Below are 20640 nucleotides of genomic sequence, written 5' to 3' on the forward strand. Positions count from 1 at the left end.
TACTTTCATTCCTTTCATCACTTTGCTGCTGTGAAAGACAAATCCAATCCAATCCAATCCAATTTAGTGTTTTTAACCAGTACTTAGGCGCCCGGTAGTCGAGTGGTTAGCACAACGGCTTCACAGTGCAGAGGTCGCCGGTTCGCGTCCCGGTCCGGCCTCCCTGTGTGGAGTTTGCATGTTCTCCCCGGACCCGCGTGGGTTTTCTCCGGGTCCTCCGGTTTCCTCCCACACTACAAAAACATGCATGGCAGGCAGATTGACCACTCCAAATTGTCCCTAGGTGTGAGTGTGAGAGTGACTGTTGTATGTCTTTGTGTGCCCTGCGATTGGCTGGCAACCAATTCAGGGTGTCCCCCGCCTCGTGCCCGAAGACAGCTGAGATAGGCTCCAGCAACCCCCGCGACCCTAATGAGAAATAAGCGGTACGGAAAATGAGATGAGATGAGAACCAGTACTTTTAGTGGTTATAAATAAATGTAATATAATTATATATTTTTATTTGTACAGTATGTTGCTTGGATCCATAGACTTCCCGTACTTTGTATGAGATGAGATGAGATTACCTGACATGTTTCGGCGTATACTTCCGCCTTCGTCAGAGTGTCGCGGATGTTGTTGTTGTGACACTGTGGCGAAGGCGGAAGTATACGCCGAAACATCCACCGAACACCTGAGACCGGCTCACCGAACCCATAGGGTTCGATCGAACCCAGGTTAAGAACCACTGATGTAAGGTAATTGAACACCTAAAAAAGCCACTGTCTGTAAGTAAAGAATGTGTTGTAAATTAGATATCTAGTAGACAGTATAAACTTAACACAACTATTACGTTCGAAACTGTTCAAGGCACTTCCTCACGTTTGCAGATTATATATACACATAGCACACAATTTATAAAATATAATTAGAGAAGGCGTGTTTCTGCTTCGTCATTCCAGACACGACAGAATCCAAGTGAGAAAGACGAAAATCAATACAAATAAAATCAAGTCAAAGTCAGCTTTATTGTCAAATATGCTAATATGCATGACATACAGCACCGATTACATTACTGTCCTCTCGGACCCAGCGTGCAAGGCACTTATAATAATGTGGCTAAAAAAGACAGACAATTGACAACAGACTATACATGTAATTTGTGAATGTAAAGTGAGGTAGTGTTGTATGTAAAGCTCCATTTTAACTTTGCTTCCATCGACTGGCTGTGTCGCTGAAAACGTTACTTGGCCATCTGCCATTTTTGAACAATATGAAATGGTGGCAAAAAAAGGATGCTAACACTTTACCTGAGTGATATCGCCGCTTGGTTATGTCAGCTTGACACACCCGAAACATAAACACGAGAAATCATCAGCTCACGGCACAAAACCTTTTTATGAAGGCTAAAGTTCTGATGGCAGGATCACAAAGAACGAACGAAAATGTCACACAATCGTTAGCGAGGAAGGCTTTGAATAGGATCAAAGAAATCCAACAGGAGCCTTGCAAATCAGGGTCAGCCAGTGCGTGAACCCTGCCAGGCTTAGGTTTCAAAAAGATAAATGTGTTGTTTGGACGAAAAACTCCAGAAACGTCTAGCTAGACACCAACTCCAGTGTGGGGACAAAACATTTCACACACACATTTTAGGTGGGCTGCTCATTGTGCTTTGGTGCTCTCGTATTTCATGACTCGAAGTGGCAATCGTGTGGGAAGAATAAAGTATGAAACGAAACGTGGCACAAAAGTTTTTTTATCCGTGTTTATTACAAACCGTTCCAGCAGAGTGAAAACACGTCAGCACCGACAAGAAATCCGTGAACAAAATATTTACAAGAGAATGTGAGAGAAGACTGCCAGCAGACTGCTCCTTCAATTCTCACATTATTTCTGTTTTTACACACGCACACGCACGCAGAGAGTATAAATTAACACTAGCTAGAGTGCAAACTGGACGACTCGGACTCGGTGGTCGTGGAGGCCCCGTTGCGGCGTCTGGGTAAAACCTTCAAACTGGAAGCTCGGCTCAAGGTCAAGGCTCTGCGGGCGGAATTTTTGAAACCCGCCCCCAGGAAAGCGTACAGCAGCGGGTTTAAGCAGCAATGCGCGAATGCCATGGGCTCAGCCACCGCCAGCCACACCCCCATAACGGCCTCCAGGTGGCAACTACGGGGCAGAATCTCCAAACGCAGCATGGCGTCCACAGAGATGCCCGCGCCGTAGGGTAGCCAGCACACAAAGAAGCAAAGCACCAAGGCGATGGTGGTCCGCACCGCTCTGCGCTTCTGCTTTTGACCCCCGAGGGGTCCCCGGGTCAGCCGGGTGACGATGACACAGTAACACACCAGGAGCACCACGCCCGGGATCACCAGGCCCACAAGGACCAGCTGGAGGTGGAAGACCGCTACCCAGAGAGGAGCATTTTCCGCAGGGTAAAACCTCTGGCACAGGGTGCTTCCCTCGCCTCCTTCTTGAGTTCGGGCGAAGATCAAGTCGGGAACGGCCAGCAAGCCGGCGGGCAACCAGGCGCCTGCCCAACAGGAGCCGGTAAAAAGGGGGGTGGGGGCGGCAGCGATCGCGGACCTCAAACAAAATCCCAAGGGAGACACTCACCCGCATAGACCAAGCGGTGCGCCAGCATCTGCCTCAAGCCCCCCGTGTTGGTGTCCGTGGCTCGGACCACCGCCAGGTAGCGATCCAGACTGATGAAGGCCAAGATGAGCACGCTGCCGTATAAATTGACCGTGTAGATGACGTGTACTCCGACGCAGGCGACGGCGCCGAAACGCCAGTCCGCCAGCGCCGCGTCCGCCGCCCAGAACGGAAGCGCCAGAACAAAGAGGAGATCGGCGGCCGACAGGTGCAACCGGTAACGGTCGGTTAGACTGGATTTTGATCTGAAACACAAACCAAAGCTAAGACTCTGTATTTTGGCAAAACATTTCCCAAAGGACGGCTCATGTGGTCGCCTTACCTACGCTGGCAGCCCAACACAAAGACCACCAGACCGTTGCCGGTGATCCCCAGGAGGAAGATGAGAGCATAGACCACGGGTAGAAACACCTGCTGGAAATCCGAGGTCATCACATGCTCCACCTCACAAGGTTCCTCCAGATCCTCCCCGATGTCACCAGAACCAGATCCGGAGCTGGTGTCATTGTATTCGTAATCAAAGAGGATATGCTGGTGAGGACAGAGAAGATGAGACGCCAAGTGAAGCAGGGCGAGAAATTCTTTGGATGGAGCTCACCTACCTCGTAGTACGACATGATGGACCCGCTTTTCAACGGCCGCAAGTGAGATTGCGACCACAAGCGGACGGCTTATTTTAAAGCTGGGGGGTGCTCCTCCCCTCCAACGCTTCAACCAATCTGCGTCGGTGCCGAAATGCTTTTCCTGTTTTGGCGGTGTCAGGTGCCGATACCGCTTCTATCGCAGGATGCCCCCCCACCACCACCGCCCCTTGAATTGTTTTGGCCCGGAGACCTTTGTGATCACCAAGGTCTATTGGCAATCGCCTTTTCTGTGTCGCTGATGTTGAAGTTTGCCAAGAGATGGCCGTTGATAATCGAGGGGAGGGGAGTTAACACCCAAAATACTCTCATTATCCCAGATTTTATTGTCCATTTACCTTCCTGCTCCTTCCACTTTAACCCCCCACCCCATCCATTCAAATAATTCCAAGGCGTCTTCCATCATGGAAGCACGCGTTCGCGGCCGCCACAAAAATGGACAAAATCCGACTTCAACGGACAGTTAGGACGGCGGAAAAAAAAATTCATTGGCACCGCCCTACCCGTTCTCAAGGACTTGCACACTGCAAGAGTCGAAACTGGACCTTACGCACCCTGCCCACCACCTTTTCCTGTGACTCCCTTCAGGCAGGCGCTATCGATCCATGCACACATTTAAACAGCTTCTTCCCCCAAGCCATTAACTCTCTAAACAGTAACCCAAATAGAACTGTACAGTGCCTCTGCAATTTTTTATGATGATACTAATGCAACGTGTTTCATCGGAAACAAATTCCTTGTGTGTTTTAATTCAATTCTGATTCTGATCTTTCTGACATTTTCTCCAAAATCTCTCCACGCGAGATTTCCGCAGACGTCCTTCCTGTCTCGGCTCTGAATGTCCCATCCTCTTCCGGTGCGCAAATCCCGTGAACAAACAGTTAAAAGCGGCACCCAAATCCAAAGCGTTCCATTTTCTAAAGACTGCCGGTCGCTTATCTCAATCTCTCCTTCCTCCAGGTTCGCCGCTATCAGCTTTAAAAATAACATTTACAGGGTAAAACACGTCGATGGATACCTGTCGCTGACTTTTTTGACAGGCGCCAGAGGCGGGGCTTGTTCTCTTTTTTCTTAAGAGCAAAGTGCAGCCATTTTAAGCGGAATTCGAACATTTATTCTGAAATCTTGCTGACGCTAGTTTGCATAACACTCTTAAAAGAATAAAATGAGTAAATGGATAAACCACCACCTTACTTACGTGAACTAGAACTGAGCCAAATGTGTCTACTACGCCTCTTTGAAAATAAGGCTTCTGTTGCCACGTAATTGGGCGAGCAAGTCTTTGAACCCCGTATTGTTCCTCAGTGGTTTTGGTGGGATGGTCGCCATCTCGGTGGTCTCTGAGGTGACCGTATAGGGAATGTTGGCAATCACATTGGCGCTTTCTCTACTGGAACATCCGTCCTCATCAGGACCGGCACGAGTCCAGTCAAAGCTGCTCTTCTCGTGGCAGTAGCCGCTGTCGTTCTGCGGGAGGTTGTTGCCGCCGAGATGCTTACGCTTGGACATCTGAGGACCTCGAGAATCATCTCGTGCTCTCTTCTTTTGGCTGCTATTTCTTGTTTTTCTCTGCGGCACTGGGCGAGGTCGCTTGAGGTTCCTGGGGTGGAAATATACGCATTGCGTTTCAAGGGGAACGAATCAATCCAGGGGTCATTGAAGGAGAATGAACATTCGGAGGTTTAGAGCATCACCTCTGAAGGAAAACATGCAGCCTGGAGCACGATTTTGTGTGCCCGTCATCTTTGCGCCGCTTTGCTTTTTTCTTCCCCTTTAAACGTGCGTGAACAAGGAGGACACTGCGGGAAAGCTTCCTACAAAAAAAAGCAAGTACAGTGATACCTTGGCTTACTAACGCTTTAGCTAATGAACTTTTCACCCTACGAACGTTAAATTCGCGAGAATATAATCTTGGCATCCGAACTATTTTTCGGGAAACACATGGAGCGCCACAATGACTGATGTGTCGTTCGCGAACGAGCCTGTTCTCTGAAGTGAACGAAGAGAGCCGAGCTGGAAATGGCCGCCAACTTTTTTTTGTCCTCTATTCCCCGCCCCCAGTCTTCGGTTAAAGCCGCATGTGATTGATCACGATCCGTGGTAGAGGAGGGAGGGGACACACGCAGCAGTGAGCGGGGGACACGAAAGGGACACGACAGAGTTTGGAAAAAAAACCAAAAGTGAACTTTATTGATATTTCAAAGGCAGAGTGTAGACTGCATGGTTAAAATATCCCATCAATCAGGCTCCACAAATAACCCACACAAGCCATCTATACAATTTGAATAGAACATGCAAGCAAGAGAACCAGCTATTAATGAAGTTTCTAATGTGTCTGCCTGCATCTGTTGCAATATCACAACTTCTAAGATGTACAACCCGGAGCTCCTTGAGAGACTTTATGCAAAAAGCCATCCATTCCATCGACCATCACAAAGGTAAATAAAATGACTTTATTATACAGTAGTTTATTTCTTTAATTACAATACCATAGCACATGTATTATACATAAAATAAGGTATATTGTGTGTAGTTTTAAGGCTTATTTAGTTGAAAATTATGTTTTATGGGGACATGGGAACGGATTATTCTCACTTTAATGGTTTCCTATGGGAAATTAATGTTTGGAATACACACTTTTCGCCTTACACACACTTCCTGGGAACCAATTAAGTTTGTAAGCCAAGGTATCACTGTATCCTTATTTCTGTTCATGGGCCACAGGTTTGACTTACCCCGAGTGAGGTAGCCGACTTGGCTTCCACTTTTTCAGCAGGACCCAGTGGTCGCACGTTAAGGATGTGGGATCTGAAGCGCAAACCACAAGAAAGATAGGAAATGTCGTGTACTTAACTAGGTAGGACTGAGCCTGAAAGGAGTCATATGGTCATGGACAAAAACATTAACTTCCTGGGTGCTTCTGTCAGATCATAAAAACATAATAGCATCTTGACTCAACTGTGAAATCTCACGCAAATAGAAGTATCTTATTTCAACAAATATGAATAATAATACAACAGTGTTTCACATCTTCAAAAACTGTGAGCAATTACCACTAAGGGGTCACTCGACACTCAATAATAACCCCAGCTATACTTACCATGATCCAATAATTTATCTGTGATGGGAGTTTTCAACTTCTTGGCCCGCTGGTAGAGTTTCCGACAGGAGGGGCAGAGGCCACTTGGTAGTCTTCTCTTTTTGAGCACCGGTGGGGGGAAACACTGATCATCTGAATCACCTAATCCTCGATCAACCACTGGTACACTGCTACCCTCTTCTGGCTCCTCCTCCACATGACTGTTGATGACATATTTGTCTTGGGAGCTCTCGTCGTCACTATTAATGTTGTTGACATCAAATTTCCTCCATCTACTCTTGGGCAGAATCCGGCGTTGGATGACATCCTCTTTTAGGTTGTGACTTTTGTCACTCGTCCTATTTGAAGCCGTTTTCAACCTGGAATGATGTCTGGTCTTCATGGTGTCTCCAATTCACACTGTACACTAAAGAGGTGTAACCAAATAAATATAAGAGTTCCATCTTTCAATGATGCCACATGATGGTGTATCCAACAAGGTTTAAGTTTTGACCTCAACTCTGAAGGAAAACCTTCAGTTTCTTTTGTGTGTGATTCAAAGCAACCTCTGTTTAATAGAGGACAAACAAATACACTTGAAAAAGCCAAATGTCAACAGACTTATTCTGATATTCAAGACCGGATATTACCAAATAGTTGTCGCCCATAAATTCAAATCGAATGTTTATGCATCTCCACAAATTTTAAATGTCGTTGAGCAAGAAACGTCCGCCCAGACGCGGTCTATCAAAACAACGAAGTGGAAAATGTATCGTTCTTACTTTATCTCAGAGAGCTCACAGACCGCGTGTGTTGGCGCTTCCATCGCTGGACTCAAGTTCAAACTTGATATGTGAAACAACGCGCTTGGTTCTAAACATTATGCCACATAAGTTCCAAAACCTTCTTGGCTTTTATAATAAATATTCAACTAGCGTTTTTACCTTACGAGAACTCAAACAGGCGCCCTACTTTTCTTCTTCGACAACGCCACATCAAGCTTAACTATAGTACACACTGCCCCTTGGCGGTGAGACGATCAATTACTAACGAAAAACAACCCCAAAGCATGATGGACTTTTGGGCTTTTTTTGTGTCCTAAGCGTGTCATACCTGTCAACTTATACGTTTTCCTCGTATTTTATCCTTTTTATTGTTATTTCAAATAATATATGGCGTACTAAAACTTTTATACAGGAAATAAATTGTGAACCGATCTTATAAAGACAATTTTGGCTCAAATCCAGTTCCTCTCAACTGCTGGTAGTCAACACAATGGTGCCGCCAATCACTGCTATTGCCAAGGCAAACCGCAAAAGTAATCGGAGGCCCATACTAGTCAATTTAAACGTTGTCAATTAGTCAATTTTAACGTTTTAAAACGTTATTATCATTTCAAATAATGTACGGCATACTACAACATTATACGGGAAAACAATGTAAAAAATTGTGATCGATCTTACAAATACCATTTTGGCTTAATGATCATGGTGCCGCCGTTCGCTACTATTGTCACGGCAAAGCAGCAAAAGTAATCCTCGATCGTAATTTTTTTAGCGCTGCGTACGGTAGGATTGATAAAAACATAACATGCACATGCGCGGTAAACTATCTGCATTTCCGCTTGTGTTGGTGGTTTTTTTTATTATTTCAAATAATATACGGCGTACGACAACTTTTATACAGGAATTGTAATCATTTATAAGGTCCGCTATTAGCCAAGTTGACAGGTACGCATTATTGTTTGTTCGATAACATACTCCCCATCCCTCCACTAAATTATGGCCATAAACTACATTGGGGCCTCGGTTTACGAACACCTTGCCTTACGAAATATTCGGTTTACGAACGTTAAATTTATGAAAATTAAACCTTAGATTAAACACTACTTTTCGGGATACACATGGAGCGCCGCCCCACCATGGCTGGCGGAGTAATCTTCGGCGGAAGAACACCAAAGCACACGACCGAACAGCGCCCCAGCCGGCCTACCTTTCCAGACCCCCTTTATCTGAATGGCCACGTCGATCATTGTGGTGTTTTATGTGACGAAGCAGACACACGCGTTATCTTTCGTAAACTGTATTGACCGTGACTTGTTGCATCAGCCGACATGGGAAGGGAGAATGAGAACATTTACACCATTGCACAGTAGATGACAAAGGCTAGGTACGGCAACCCTGTGCGTCCAAACAACCTGTATTTAACTGTTGAGGTTAATACACCACAATTGTCTTCAACGATACTTTTGCTGTTATTGTGACAGGTTAAAAAGTACTTTATTTAGTATTTTGGTTACATTCGCATAGTTATATTGGTTTACAAATGATATACATTTATGTTTATTTTACATATTATGTTTATTTAAACAAGGAACGCCTGCTTTGTTTAGTGTTTCGTGTCGGACCGATTTAAATTGTTGGACAGGAAATTGTTGTGCGCATATGTTTGCATTCGAAGTAAACCACGGTTGAGTCAAGACATACACCACCGCTTGTCTTGTGGTTTTTTTCCAAATCCCACAACACCGTATCTCCCTTACATTAGTGGAGAGCAGGGACGGGCAGTCAGGGGAGGCAGGTGAGGCAAGGCCTCACCTGTCATCATGGAAATATCAAATGAAAAAATAAAATTAACAGTTATATGTATTAAGTGATTTGTACTTTAAAGTTCTTTTCCATTTAACCTCACCATTTTTGGATTTATTTTCAAAATCGCTGAATTTTCACATTTGCCGTTCAAATACTATGTAGAGATGAGCGGTGGTGAGGCAGCAGCCGGCTGAGCCTCACCATGGATTGTGCAATCACTATTCTCACTGTGCTGGCTTGCTCTGTTGTGAGACTGCATTGCTGTCCCTCTGCATATCACTATTAAAGTTTTCAAACACTTTTATTATATGAACTACATTTCTACAGTTTAGCTGGTGTATATAATGTAGAGTCAATTTACATTATAAACACTGTACTACAGTGTTTATTTTATTTTAATCAAACCTGTGTGCATAGGTGAGGCACATAGTTCTCCTGCCTCATGACAGGGGGCGCTGGTGATTACAGATTCTTCCTGCACCTCCTCGGCTGCAGAATAACAGAATGAGTGATAGCAAGCTACAGTAAACAGTTAGCAAGTTAAGTCCAACCATGCAGTAATTTTTTCCGTGTTGCTTGGCATTATTTTCAGAATGGAGGATTACTTATCTAAATTGAAAGAAGTAGAGAGACTTTTAAAACTGAAGAAAGATAAGGAAGGCTTCTACAACGAAGTTATTGATGCCTTTCTTCAGAAGGAGCGCCGCATGGACTTCATTTATAAGTAAAGGTAACACGATAATAATGTTTTTTCATTCTTTTTTTTTCTATGCTACAGTTTATAGAGGAGAATACTGACTGTTGCCAGTCAAATGGTGAATAAGCTACTCTGTAGAGTTCATATGTTTGTAAATCTGACTGTGATGGCGTCAGAGCCTCACCAGCCATTAACCTCACCGCACGTCACCGGTGGAGAACGCAACATTTTGGAGGCACCTCTGGGATATTTTGGTTCGAGTGTTGTCTACCAGTCGTGGGTAGAAGCCGTGGGTTGTTGCTGACCATAAAGAGGTCCTCAACACAACATTAGGTGAGAGCATCAAGGCAATGTTGGCTAAGCGGAATGATGTGCAGGCTTGAACAGTTCCATCCAGAAAAGACTGTGGCTATGAGAATCATCAACATGATGAATGATGATGTGATGCCTCAGTTTCGTAAGACCTTACAAGTCAGAATGCAACAGGTGTCAATTAAGAGCCATCAACGACCATCACACATGTAAATAAAGTGACTTTATTATACAGTGCAGTGTATTTCTTTCATTACAATACAATAACACATATATTATACATAGAATAAGGTATATTGTGTGTATATTTTATGGAGACCTGGGAACGGATTATTCTCATTTTAATGGTTTCCTATGGGAAATTAATTTTTGGGATACACACTTTTCGCCTTACACACCAAGTCCGTAAACCAAGGCCGTAAACCAAGGCCCCACTGTATTTGGTTTCATTGGACCTTAACACATTTTCTCAGATTATTTACGAATACTACGTGGCATTAGAGGTTGTCCAGCATCCAGGCAAAAAAAGCAAAACAAAAAAAAAACCAGCCATGATGAATCTTTTTAAATGCTACTATATTCTCATGTATTCCGATTATTTCCACCTATTGTTAATTTCTCCGCACACTTTTACAGTCGTTTGCCGTTTTATGTTAACGCCTCGGTTCTTCAGATTGAAATAGTGGACTGTCCACTCACCTAGTCAATGACTGATCCCGCCTTATCAAACAACCCTTTCATTTCACAGGGAAGACTTTGAACACACACAACGCTTGAAATTCACCGAGGAATTTCAGCAAGCAAAATACAGGAAGCAGTAGGTAGAATTTCACTTCCTCATTTTTTTAAGCAGCGTGTGCTTCCCAGACAGGGAAAGACAACAATGAGGACGGTAGTAGTGTGTACGATCTTGCTGCTAAACATGGCTGACATTGTGTATCAGGCCAGAGCATATGAAACGAGAAACAACATTCCCGCAGCTCAAACCGGCGATTACGCCGGGAAACTTCTGGTGATACCAATGGATGGGAGCCACTGGGTAGGGATGAAGGCCATTTCTCAGGAAATGGGTCGGCGCGGACACCAGGTCACCGTTGTGATGCCAGAGGTCACCATCCTGATCGGTCCAGGGGAACACTACAAGTCGCTGACCTACCCTATTCCATTCGACAAGGCTTTTGTTGACTTCGTGCTGTCCAAGAATGTAGATGCGCTGGAAAAAGCCAAACAGCCTTTCCTGGAGAGAATTCAGGAGAGATTCTCGCAGATAAGCAGAATTAGAGAATTGCTTCACACCTCTGCAGAAAGCCTTCTGTTCAATGCGAGTCTGGTGTCACATCTGGCTCAGCAGGTAAGTGCCTTTGTATAGAACTTCATATTGGGCTCTTCTGGTTTTGTATTTGTCGAGTGTCTGCCAAAAGTTAGTCGATTGGACATGTTGATAACTTACTCCTAAAATGTTTGTGATATTGGGCTTCCGGGTGAAATTTTAGGATAAACCCATATTATTAACTTTTCAGGCGGATACAATCTGACCTTTGGGGAACTTTGATGCGCTGGAGCCTCTCCTCTGTCGACTCCTCTATTGGCGTTTTGACCAAATTGCCAAAGAATTCCTGGAAGGGGACGTGGGTGTGGCTGAGGTGCTTTCAGACTCGGCAATCTGGCTGCACAGGTAACAAGCCAGACATTTCGTTCAATCTTGAGAATTATGAAAAATAAATAAAATCCACATTCTGGAAGCCTCTACTCGAAACAAATACAGTAAAGTCTGGTTATATCGATATTCTCTGGAGTCTGAAAAAATATCGATATAACCGGACTATCGATATATCCGATCCTGCGGCATGTAAATTTTCTCCTTGCATTCATAGAAATAGTATCGTAATAAGCAGTACTATCGATATAACCGATATCGATATAACGAGACTTTACTGGATGTTGGAACAGGATTGACTTCACACTGGAGTTTCCACGCCCATTAATGCCCAACATGGTGCCAGTCGGGGGCATCAACTGCAATGTGAGGAATCCTCTGCCTGAAGTAAGTATATTTACAGGTGACAGCAACTGTAATCCCGTAAACTTTCAAAAGTCACGCCTTACTGTGTCTTTTGTCAAAGGATTTGGAGATGTGGGTGACAGGAAAACAGGGATTTGTTGTGTTCACGCTGGGTACTTCGTTGAAGAAAATGCCAGATGAACTAACCCGAGTCTTTCTTGAAGCATTCAGACAGATTCCGCAGAAGGTAGAACGTCGTTGTTTTGGTGATGAACATGGGAGAGAGAGCTATTCTGTTTTTCTGGCTAAACATTAGTGCAGTAGTATTTGGAAAAAAAACGTTTTTCTTTGTTAGGTAATATGGAGATATTCTGGACTTGCTCCTGACAATATCCCAGAAAATGTCAAGATGATGAGCTGGGTGCCCCAAAATGACTTGCTTGGTAAATAAACTTTTGCCTACACATACGCTCCCCACCTTACGAACGAGATACGTTCCGAGCGGTCGTTCGTAAGTTGAATTTGTTCCTCAATTGCTTCAGTGCTATATTTTGTATGGAATGTGTGTTTAAGTCAAACACTCAACCGGAAAATTATAAAACACAGATGCTCGAACAGTCATAAAATAAATTCACACCTACTGTAGTACGACATATCATTGAGCCTGCATTACGAGCACGTAATTACTGAATTAGGTGCCAGCAGCCATTACTTTTTGTTATGCTCAGCGTCCTCTTGGAGCGTCAACCGAAAAGAGGGATTTCCTCCCTGGCCACATACTCTAAACAGTCAATCGTAAGCGAGCCTGGCGGTTCGGGGCCTGAACTCGTTGCCAAAACTTCAGCACAGCTGATTGGTCAGCCTTGGTGTCCGTCACCCTTGAAACCGCCAATATGTCTGTGTGCGTGTGTGAAGCACAGTACGCAGCCAATCACAAGCTAGCTTGGCCAGAAAAAGGCGTGCAATACAAAATCTGACTTACAGCATCTCTGTCCAAACATTTTTCGACATACCCGCGAAAATTTTCATATTTACCGTTTTTCTTAACTCAAATGTTCGTAAATTGGGGAGCGTCTGTAACTCTATACATGGTTATCACCGCATGTGTTTTGTAATCGAGTCTATGACATATTATTGTTCAAACAACTTTTTAGCTCACCCTGGAGCTCGGGCCTTCATCACCCATGCTGGCTCACACGGTCTTTTCGAGGGACTTTGTCATGCCGTTCCGATGGTGATGATACCGATTGGTGGGGACCAGCCCGACAACGCAGAAAGAATGGCGAGTCGAGGAGCGGGTGTACTGTTGCATATTTCATCCATCACTGCAGAAGACCTGCTACAGGGACTTAATGAGGTCATAAATGAGACAAGGTAGGGATTTTTTATCCCCCCCCATTCAATGTGAAAGGGAATCCAACTAAAGGTCATTGTTTTAGGTACAAAGAGAACATCAAGAGGCTCTCAGCGTTACACAGGGATCGTCCCATTGACCCACTGGACCTTTCCGTGTACTGGACTGAGTTTGTGATGCGGCACAAAGGGGCAAAACACCTTAAAGCAGCTGTCCATGACCTCAACTGGTTCCAGTACTTTTGTCTGGATGTGATCGCACTACTTGCTACAATTGTGCTGGTTTTTATTGTCTTGACAGTGAAATGTTTGATGTGCTGCTGTCGGACACTGAGTAGAAAGAGAAAACAAGACTAGAATGGCACATTTATGAATGAAATAAACTAAACAACAGTCTGAGAAGAACTCTGTGTTATCGTGTAAAATCAATAGGTTAAACCATGTGGTTGATCAAACAGACATTTAATTTATGAATGGGCTCAAAATAATAAATTCAAGGAAGAGGTGATAGAGGAGACAAGACTGAAGACTTTAGTGTGCATTAGTGGGAACCCTTCTTTGGTGGGAACAGGGCATATTCAACGGCGAGAGCAACGGTAAAGGCAGCAAAGCCCCACTTGAATCCTTTCAGCAGCACATCGGAGAAAGTAACTGCACGAGCAAAGCCGCCAGAGTACCTCCATGCTTCGTTACTAAACAATGAAAGACGGAAACAATCGAGTAAGTAATCAATGTGTTATCAGCGATGTCACAATGACTGTATAAAGACAGCTTTGTGTAAACTCTCACCGGGCCCATGGGTCTTTGAGGCCCCTGGCCGCTAGCCTTTTCTGTGTAAACTCCAGTGGGGTGCCCTCAATCTTCCACTGCCGCCAGTCTGGCATGGACAGCTTGCTGTGGCCATGGTCACCTCCCATTCTGACGGGCGTATGAGAACATATTTTACTTACAAACCCAAACTCGACATAGTGTATTTCCCCCCCCCCAAGTCCCGCGACCAAATGAACTGATCTGCTTTTTTATGGCCGCTCTGATAAAGTTAGAGAAACACATATTTGCATTTTTATTAAGCCTCACTGCGCTCATTAATCTTCCCATGCAACAGATCTAACGACCATTGACAACTAACGCACCCATCACATTTGCTCAACCTAGCATAGCTTGCTATTGTGGATAATCTTCAGCAATAATTGCGACATCTTCCTGGGCTAATAAAAAAATAATTTTCAACAAGCATCATGCTTCAAAATGTGCCTGGACAACTATCGCGTTCTACAGAAATCTCGTTTTATAATCTAAAAAAACAATAAAACACCGTACCCTGAATCGGCGTTGTGACCTCTGCTTCTGGGCGGTTACGACGGTTTCAACTGCTTTCCGGCAGAAGTATGGCAAACGGTTTAGGACAAAACATACGCCAAGGTCAGCATTGATTTTTAGTACTGTATTTTATTTATATTTACAAAAGGAACAACGCATTTTTGTGTGTCAATGAAACGTCTCAATTCGGATGAAAATAATAGGGAATTATCACGTTTCAAACCACAATGAGGCATAAAATTGCGTGCAAACCTTGAATCCAAGTGACAGTAAATTTTCAGTCAGTCTATCATCAAGAAACAGTAATTCCATTTATTATACATGTATAACATGTTACACATTAAATTAACTGTCACAGATAATTACTTATCCACATTCAAACATTTCCATTATTACAATAAGCCTACAATTGTATATTCATACCATATCTGTGTCTTGTCTCAATTAGAAAGCATTATATTCGATAATGACATGTTTTGATGGTATCGTAGTGGGAGTCATGAGCTAGAGCTTGCTTTGGGGATTGAGTAGGTCCTTTAGTGCATCCAGGTTCTCTCCATCTGGACTTTCGGGCCATGCACTATGATCTAGATACAGACACACAGATACGCGCAGTGGTGTAAAATACAATTATATGAGGGGAACCAACAGTGCCGAAGGCATGTTATGACCAAATTCAACATACTGGGTATCTCCCACATGGAGTGGTACAGACTCTGCCCTGCATCAACCCTCAGTGTGGCTCCAGAGATGTAGGAGGCGGCAGGAGAGAGCAGGAAACAAACTGCAGATGAGATCTGACCACCAAAAAGAATTATATCGAACACAAAAACAATTCAATTAATATTGCTTTGGATATTAATCAAAGACTCCACAAGAGAGCAGCGTCAAATTCGTCAAAGCTGTTCTGACAGGACCACATTACTGAATATCCATAATAGAAGTCTCTGCCTTATTGGAGACAGTGCCCCAAATAATCACTTTGTCATCCTGACATTCACTGAAAAATGTCCACCTTAACCGGAGTCGACATGATTAGGGAAGCTTCATTGAGACAAAAGTAGTGCTCGGTTGCCGTCTTGTACCATATAAAGGAAATTATAAACATATACAGTGACGGTAGTCATTTTGGGTAATGAAGGGATTGAGTGTTACGGTATCGTTAAATCATCACAACTCCCACCTCTTCCGGTACACCAAGTCTCTTTGCGGGACTAAAAGGTACAGACATCTTGAAAAGAGTTGGTCCGAGCTCCTTGTAGTTCTCCATTGCCGATTTAGAGAAAATGGTACCCTGTAGCCAAACGCATAGCAGCTTGAAACACCACAATATCAAACATGGAAGGAAATGTAAGAAGATAAGCGTTGTGCGTACCGGAGCAACAGCGTTGACCCGCACACCTGAGGGAGCCCATTCAATGGCCAAACTCTTTGTTAAGTTATCCACTGCTGCTCTGGCTGCGCCTGTGTGGCTGTCGGTGAGACAACGGCTGTGTTTTGAATGACAGATTCATTGATTGATTGATTCTCGACTCACTAATTTTTGGATTACATTACTCGTGGACCATTACACTGTATTATGAGCATTAGTAGTAGTTGACGCAGTGGCCGTATCAAATATGATTATTTGTGCATGGGTGGGTCACACAAAAAAATTGACATTTACTCATTCAATGCTAGGCTATGCGCAAAAATGTGTCCACTCCAGTGACAGAGTTTTTGTCATTTTCACTCAAATTGCAGGTCTCACAGAATATTGACTTTTAGGACTACAAAAACATTCAATACGTTAGAAACCTTAGACTCTCTTCTTTCATCAGAAAAAAAGAGTCATTTCCTAAGTTACTGTATATGGGTCTGGAGTTATCTGAGCTTGAAATGGCGGCAACTGTACAAAATACAATACAAACATATTAATTTATATAGTGATTTCACACCAGCTGACGCTGTAACAAAGCTCTAATATGGACAAAAGGCAAATAATAATAATAATAATAATAATAATAATAATAATAATACATTCTATTTATAAGCGCCCTTCAGAACATCATATGTATATACAGTGGGGCCTTGGCTTACGAACTTAATTGGTTCCCAGACAGAGTGTGTAAGGCGAAAAGTGTGTATCCCAAAAATTAATTTCCAGTAGGAAACCATTAAAATGAGAATAATGCGTTCCCAGGTCCACATAAAACATAAATTTCTACTTTCAAATTTTCTAAGCCTTAAAACTACACAAAATATACATTATTTTATGTATAATAAATGTGCTCTAGTACTGTACAAAAAAGTCATTTTATTTACCTCTGTGATGGTCGTTAATGGCTTGATGGAATGGAGTGGCCGGTTTCCTCAGCATTAAACACTTGATGAGGAACACAGCCTTCTTTCACCATCTTGAGGAATGATCCCTTGTAGGTGCTTTCTCTGTGATAATTATATCTAGCTCTTCATCAATTGTGAACTATTTAGCTGGGTTGATAGCTTTTTGCATCAGGTGTACAGATGATTTGTGCGGGTTATTTGTGGAAATGATTGATGGGATATTTTAACCTTCCAGTCTACACTCTGCTTTTGAATTATCAAAGTTGAAACAAGTCTAAATTTCACTGTTTTCTATCCATTTTCTAACCTTTTTTATGCTTTTGCTATTTCTTTTATTTTTCGCTTTTGTTTTTTGGTTTAAAACTGTCATCTCCCTTTCGTGTGTGTTTTCTCTCACTCTCTCACTGTCGGCTGCCTGTCTCTTTAATGTTTAACCCCCCCCCCCCCCCCCTACTGCCGGGGTCTTGACCAATCACGTGGCTTTAACCATTTTGTTTTTTGGAGCACGGCCTCACTCTCTCTCTGTCTTTAACCCCATCCCCCACTGCTGCATTCTTGACCAATCACATGGCTTTAACCGAAGACTGGGGGCGGGGAATAGAGAAATAAATTCAGTAGGCTGACATTTTGTTGTTAGAAGAACCGGCTCGTTCGCGAATGACACATCACTCATTGTGGCAGCTCTGTGTGTATCCTGAAAAATAGTTCGTATGCCAAGTTAATATTTTCAGAAATGTAACTTTCGTAAACCGAAAAGTTCATCAGCCAAGGGGTTCGTAAACCGAGCATCTGTGCTATATGTCATGCATATTAGCATATTTGACAATAAAGCTGACTTTGACTTTACAATTAAAAGAGCAATACACAGAACAACATAAAGAAATGATAAATAATAAAACAACTGATTAAACTAAACTGTAAATGCAATTTTAAACAGATGGGTTTGAATGTTTATGTCGTCTGAAAACTCCATATTCTGCAGGTCCTGGGATTTAAGTGAAAATGACAGAAACCCTGACATATTTTTGCATGTATGGCAGTGAATGAGTTAAGTTAACAAATTCGCAAATGGCGCTCCACGTCACACTTTTCAATTCCCGAATATATTCAGAAATTGCAGCAATTTTTTTAATCTGGACTTCTCTGATGTGGGGTAAAACAGCAACTCACTGCACATTCGAAATGTGTTTTAAAATGGTGAGTTGCTTCCAAACAAAGGCAATGGATTTATTTGAGGTTTGGCCTAGTCTACATTTTAAAGGGTGACTACTTACGCCATGCCCGGAAAGCCTTTCCACATGTCAGCAATAATGTTAACGATCACACCTCCATTTTTCTTCATCCATGTTGTGTACACTGTGGAGTGCCCATTGGGGTTATTAGAGGAAACAAAAATCAAACGACGAAAATGAGACAAAAAAATCCACTTCCAACATAAAGACATTACAATGCTTAAAAACATGAGTAAATGAATTGGAGTTATACCTTATAAGAGTAATAATAACTTAAAATAAGTATAATAAGCGCAAAAATGTTTGTTTTCCATCTTTGTCAATGAATTTCATACATGAGATACTGTACATAAAAAGTAGCTTGTCTTAAAAAGCTAAATAAAACAAACTGCATTAAAAAACTTAATTCAAAGCAAAATAAAAACAAACTACATTGAAAAACCTTAAATGATTACAACTTTGGTGAAGTCATCAACACAGTTATGTATTGTCTTTAAAGACGGAGCGTAAATGTGAGTAAATGCCTCCTCACCCTCCTTGCAACAGTGAAAGGTGCCAGTCAAGTTTGTGTCAATCACAGCTTTCCATCCTTTGGAAGACATGTGCTCCGCTGGACTGCTGAACTGACCGCCACCGTTGTTCACCAAAAAGTCAATGCGACCATATTGCTTCAGCACCGAGCATACAAGAGCCTTCACCTGGAATGGAATTCAACAAGCACTGTGTGTGACTAATTTCAATGTAATCAGGCGAAGGGTTGTGCATTGTACCTCGTCCTCATTACGGATGTTGCAAGTTAGAGGAGTGACACATGCAGGGCTGGACGATGGAATTTTTTGTCTCATCTCCTGGGCGGCTGCCTCCAATCTCTCTGCTTTTCTGCTGGAAATCACAACATTGCAACCTGCGGACAAGTGATGACCGAGACTCAAAAAGTCTGACAAATAATATTAAAATAGTATTTACAAAGAAGGTGCAACCTTGATATATAATAGTATATGTGTACAATATATGTATGTATATATTGTTCAGCGCTTTGTTACAGCTTCAGCTGTTGTTAAAGCACTGTATAAATCAATATGTATTGTATTGTATTGTATTGTATTGTATTGTATTGTATTGTGTTGTATTGTATTTATTGTATTGTGATAAGGGTTTTGTGACGGAAAATTCTCAAACTGGGGTTAATAATCTGCTTTTCTGGGCGGAAGACTTCAACTCACTCGCAGCTGTCATGAGACCAAGCACTACAGAAAATGAATGGATGGATACGGATATTTGAAAAACTAAAAATATTCTATTGACACTGTCGGTTACGGCAGAGACAATGAAAAAATACCAGGTCATATTGAAATATGTAAATTTGAATTTTTGCTGTACTATACTGAAATGCATGCCCCTTAAAAACATGGTGAACGCGTCCACTATTTACTGGACAGAGCTAGGTTGTAGAACTGGCATTGAGTAAGTCACTCCGCCAACGTTAACTTTTAACAAGTTCGAAAATTGCAAGGGGGTAAAAAAAGGGAAAACAACATGACTCACCCAATTCCACGAGCTCAGTGGATATTGCCTTTCCGATGCCAGTCGCTCCGCCGGTTACGATTGCAACTTTATGGTTGAACAAACCCGGTCGAAAGACACTGTGCGCGGCCATGATTTTTTTGTTTCTCCTGGTACAGTAGTCTGCCTGCGCCGCCTAACGAAATGTAGCGGTACTACAACCAGTTAGTACTTTGACTTCTGCCGGACCAACTCAGAACTATGTTGAATTCATGGAGAATAATGTTTTTCATTTATTTAAATTCTTAGTGTGATATCTATAATTCTGTCAAGAAGTCCAGCTACAGCTATCCATCCACTATCCGTACCGCTTACTCCTCAATTGGGTTGCTGGAGCCTATTCCAGCCATCTTTGAGCACAAGGCAGGGGACACCCTGATGGGTGCCAGCCAATCACAGGGCACACAAAGACAACCATTCGTTGTCACCTAGGGACAATTTCGAGTGTTCAATCAGCCTGACGTGCATGTTTTTGGAATGTGTGATAAAATCCGATGACCTGGAGAAAACCCATGCAGGCCCGGCATGAACATGCAAACTCCACACAGGGAGGCCAGAGTCTTGAACTCATGACCTCTGCACTCTGAAGCCAGCGGGTTAACCAAGGTACTGAATGGCCGATTGCTCAAGTTACAATTTTGCGCAAAATAAATGCAAGTCATATCACTTAAAAAAGTAAATAATAATCCATTTCATTTCTAAACCTCTTTCAAAACTCTCAAGGTCACTTTACAATCAGTTTTTCTGTGGGTGTGCAGTGGCAGCCACACGCACCAGCGTTCTCTCAACCTGGATGTAACTCAAATGAATCCACAAGTCACTCGAAGAATGAGATTTCCATGTGGTATCAACACAATAGCAGACATGACAAAGAAAAAAATAACAAAATAA

The 20640-nt window shown here is 42.8% G+C and overlaps 4 protein-coding genes and 1 pseudogene across 5 annotated transcripts; 1 reads left to right on the forward strand and 4 right to left on the reverse strand.

The window, feature by feature from the left end:
* Nucleotides 1–661: 661 nt before the first annotated feature.
* LOC148891591 (C-X-C chemokine receptor type 4-like) lies at nt 662–3843 on the reverse strand. Its single transcript, XM_089007867.1, has 4 exons — nt 3237–3843; nt 2957–3165; nt 2596–2879; nt 662–2512 (listed from the first exon to the last, which is right to left on the reverse strand). Exons 1-4 carry the CDS (start codon nt 3249–3251, stop codon nt 1917–1919), a joined length of 1104 nt encoding a protein of 367 aa, XP_088863993.1. The 5' UTR covers nt 3252–3843; the 3' UTR covers nt 662–1916.
* Nucleotides 3844–3992: 149 nt separating this feature from the next.
* On the reverse strand, nt 3993–7359 carry LOC148891592 (uncharacterized). The gene is made up of 5 exons (XM_089007868.1): nt 7137–7359; nt 6376–6781; nt 6011–6083; nt 4970–5089; nt 3993–4875 (listed from the first exon to the last, which is right to left on the reverse strand). The coding sequence occupies exons 2-5, from the start codon at nt 6755–6757 to the stop codon at nt 4503–4505; spliced, it is 948 nt and encodes a 315-aa protein (XP_088863994.1). The 5' UTR covers nt 6758–6781; nt 7137–7359; the 3' UTR covers nt 3993–4502.
* A 3343-nt stretch (nt 7360–10702) lies between these two features.
* Nucleotides 10703–13705, forward strand: LOC148891593 (UDP-glucuronosyltransferase 1A1-like; annotated as a pseudogene). Its single transcript, XR_016116406.1, has 6 exons — nt 10703–11629; nt 11905–11998; nt 12078–12203; nt 12312–12399; nt 13111–13330; nt 13396–13705. The product of XR_016116406.1 is annotated as a UDP-glucuronosyltransferase 1A1-like (transcript).
* Nucleotides 13706–13755: 50 nt separating this feature from the next.
* LOC148891594 (NADH dehydrogenase [ubiquinone] 1 beta subcomplex subunit 3-like) lies at nt 13756–14700 on the reverse strand. Its single transcript, XM_089007869.1, has 3 exons — nt 14630–14700; nt 14099–14227; nt 13756–14001 (listed from the first exon to the last, which is right to left on the reverse strand). The coding sequence occupies exons 2-3, from the start codon at nt 14224–14226 to the stop codon at nt 13851–13853; spliced, it is 279 nt and encodes a 92-aa protein (XP_088863995.1). The 5' UTR covers nt 14227; nt 14630–14700; the 3' UTR covers nt 13756–13850.
* Nucleotides 14701–14746: 46 nt separating this feature from the next.
* Nucleotides 14747–19889, reverse strand: pecr (peroxisomal trans-2-enoyl-CoA reductase). The gene is made up of 8 exons (XM_089008408.1): nt 19732–19889; nt 18957–19090; nt 18719–18884; nt 18229–18310; nt 16005–16101; nt 15813–15923; nt 15315–15426; nt 14747–15216 (listed from the first exon to the last, which is right to left on the reverse strand). Exons 1-8 carry the CDS (start codon nt 19841–19843, stop codon nt 15134–15136), a joined length of 897 nt encoding a protein of 298 aa, XP_088864534.1. The 5' UTR covers nt 19844–19889; the 3' UTR covers nt 14747–15133.
* Nucleotides 19890–20640: the final 751 nt, after the last annotated feature.

This window comes from Hippocampus bargibanti, linkage group LG11 (assembly GCF_051943395.1).
Source record: "Hippocampus bargibanti isolate YZ-2025 linkage group LG11, ASM5194339v1, whole genome shotgun sequence".
NCBI lineage: Eukaryota > Metazoa > Chordata > Actinopteri > Syngnathiformes > Syngnathidae > Hippocampus > Hippocampus bargibanti.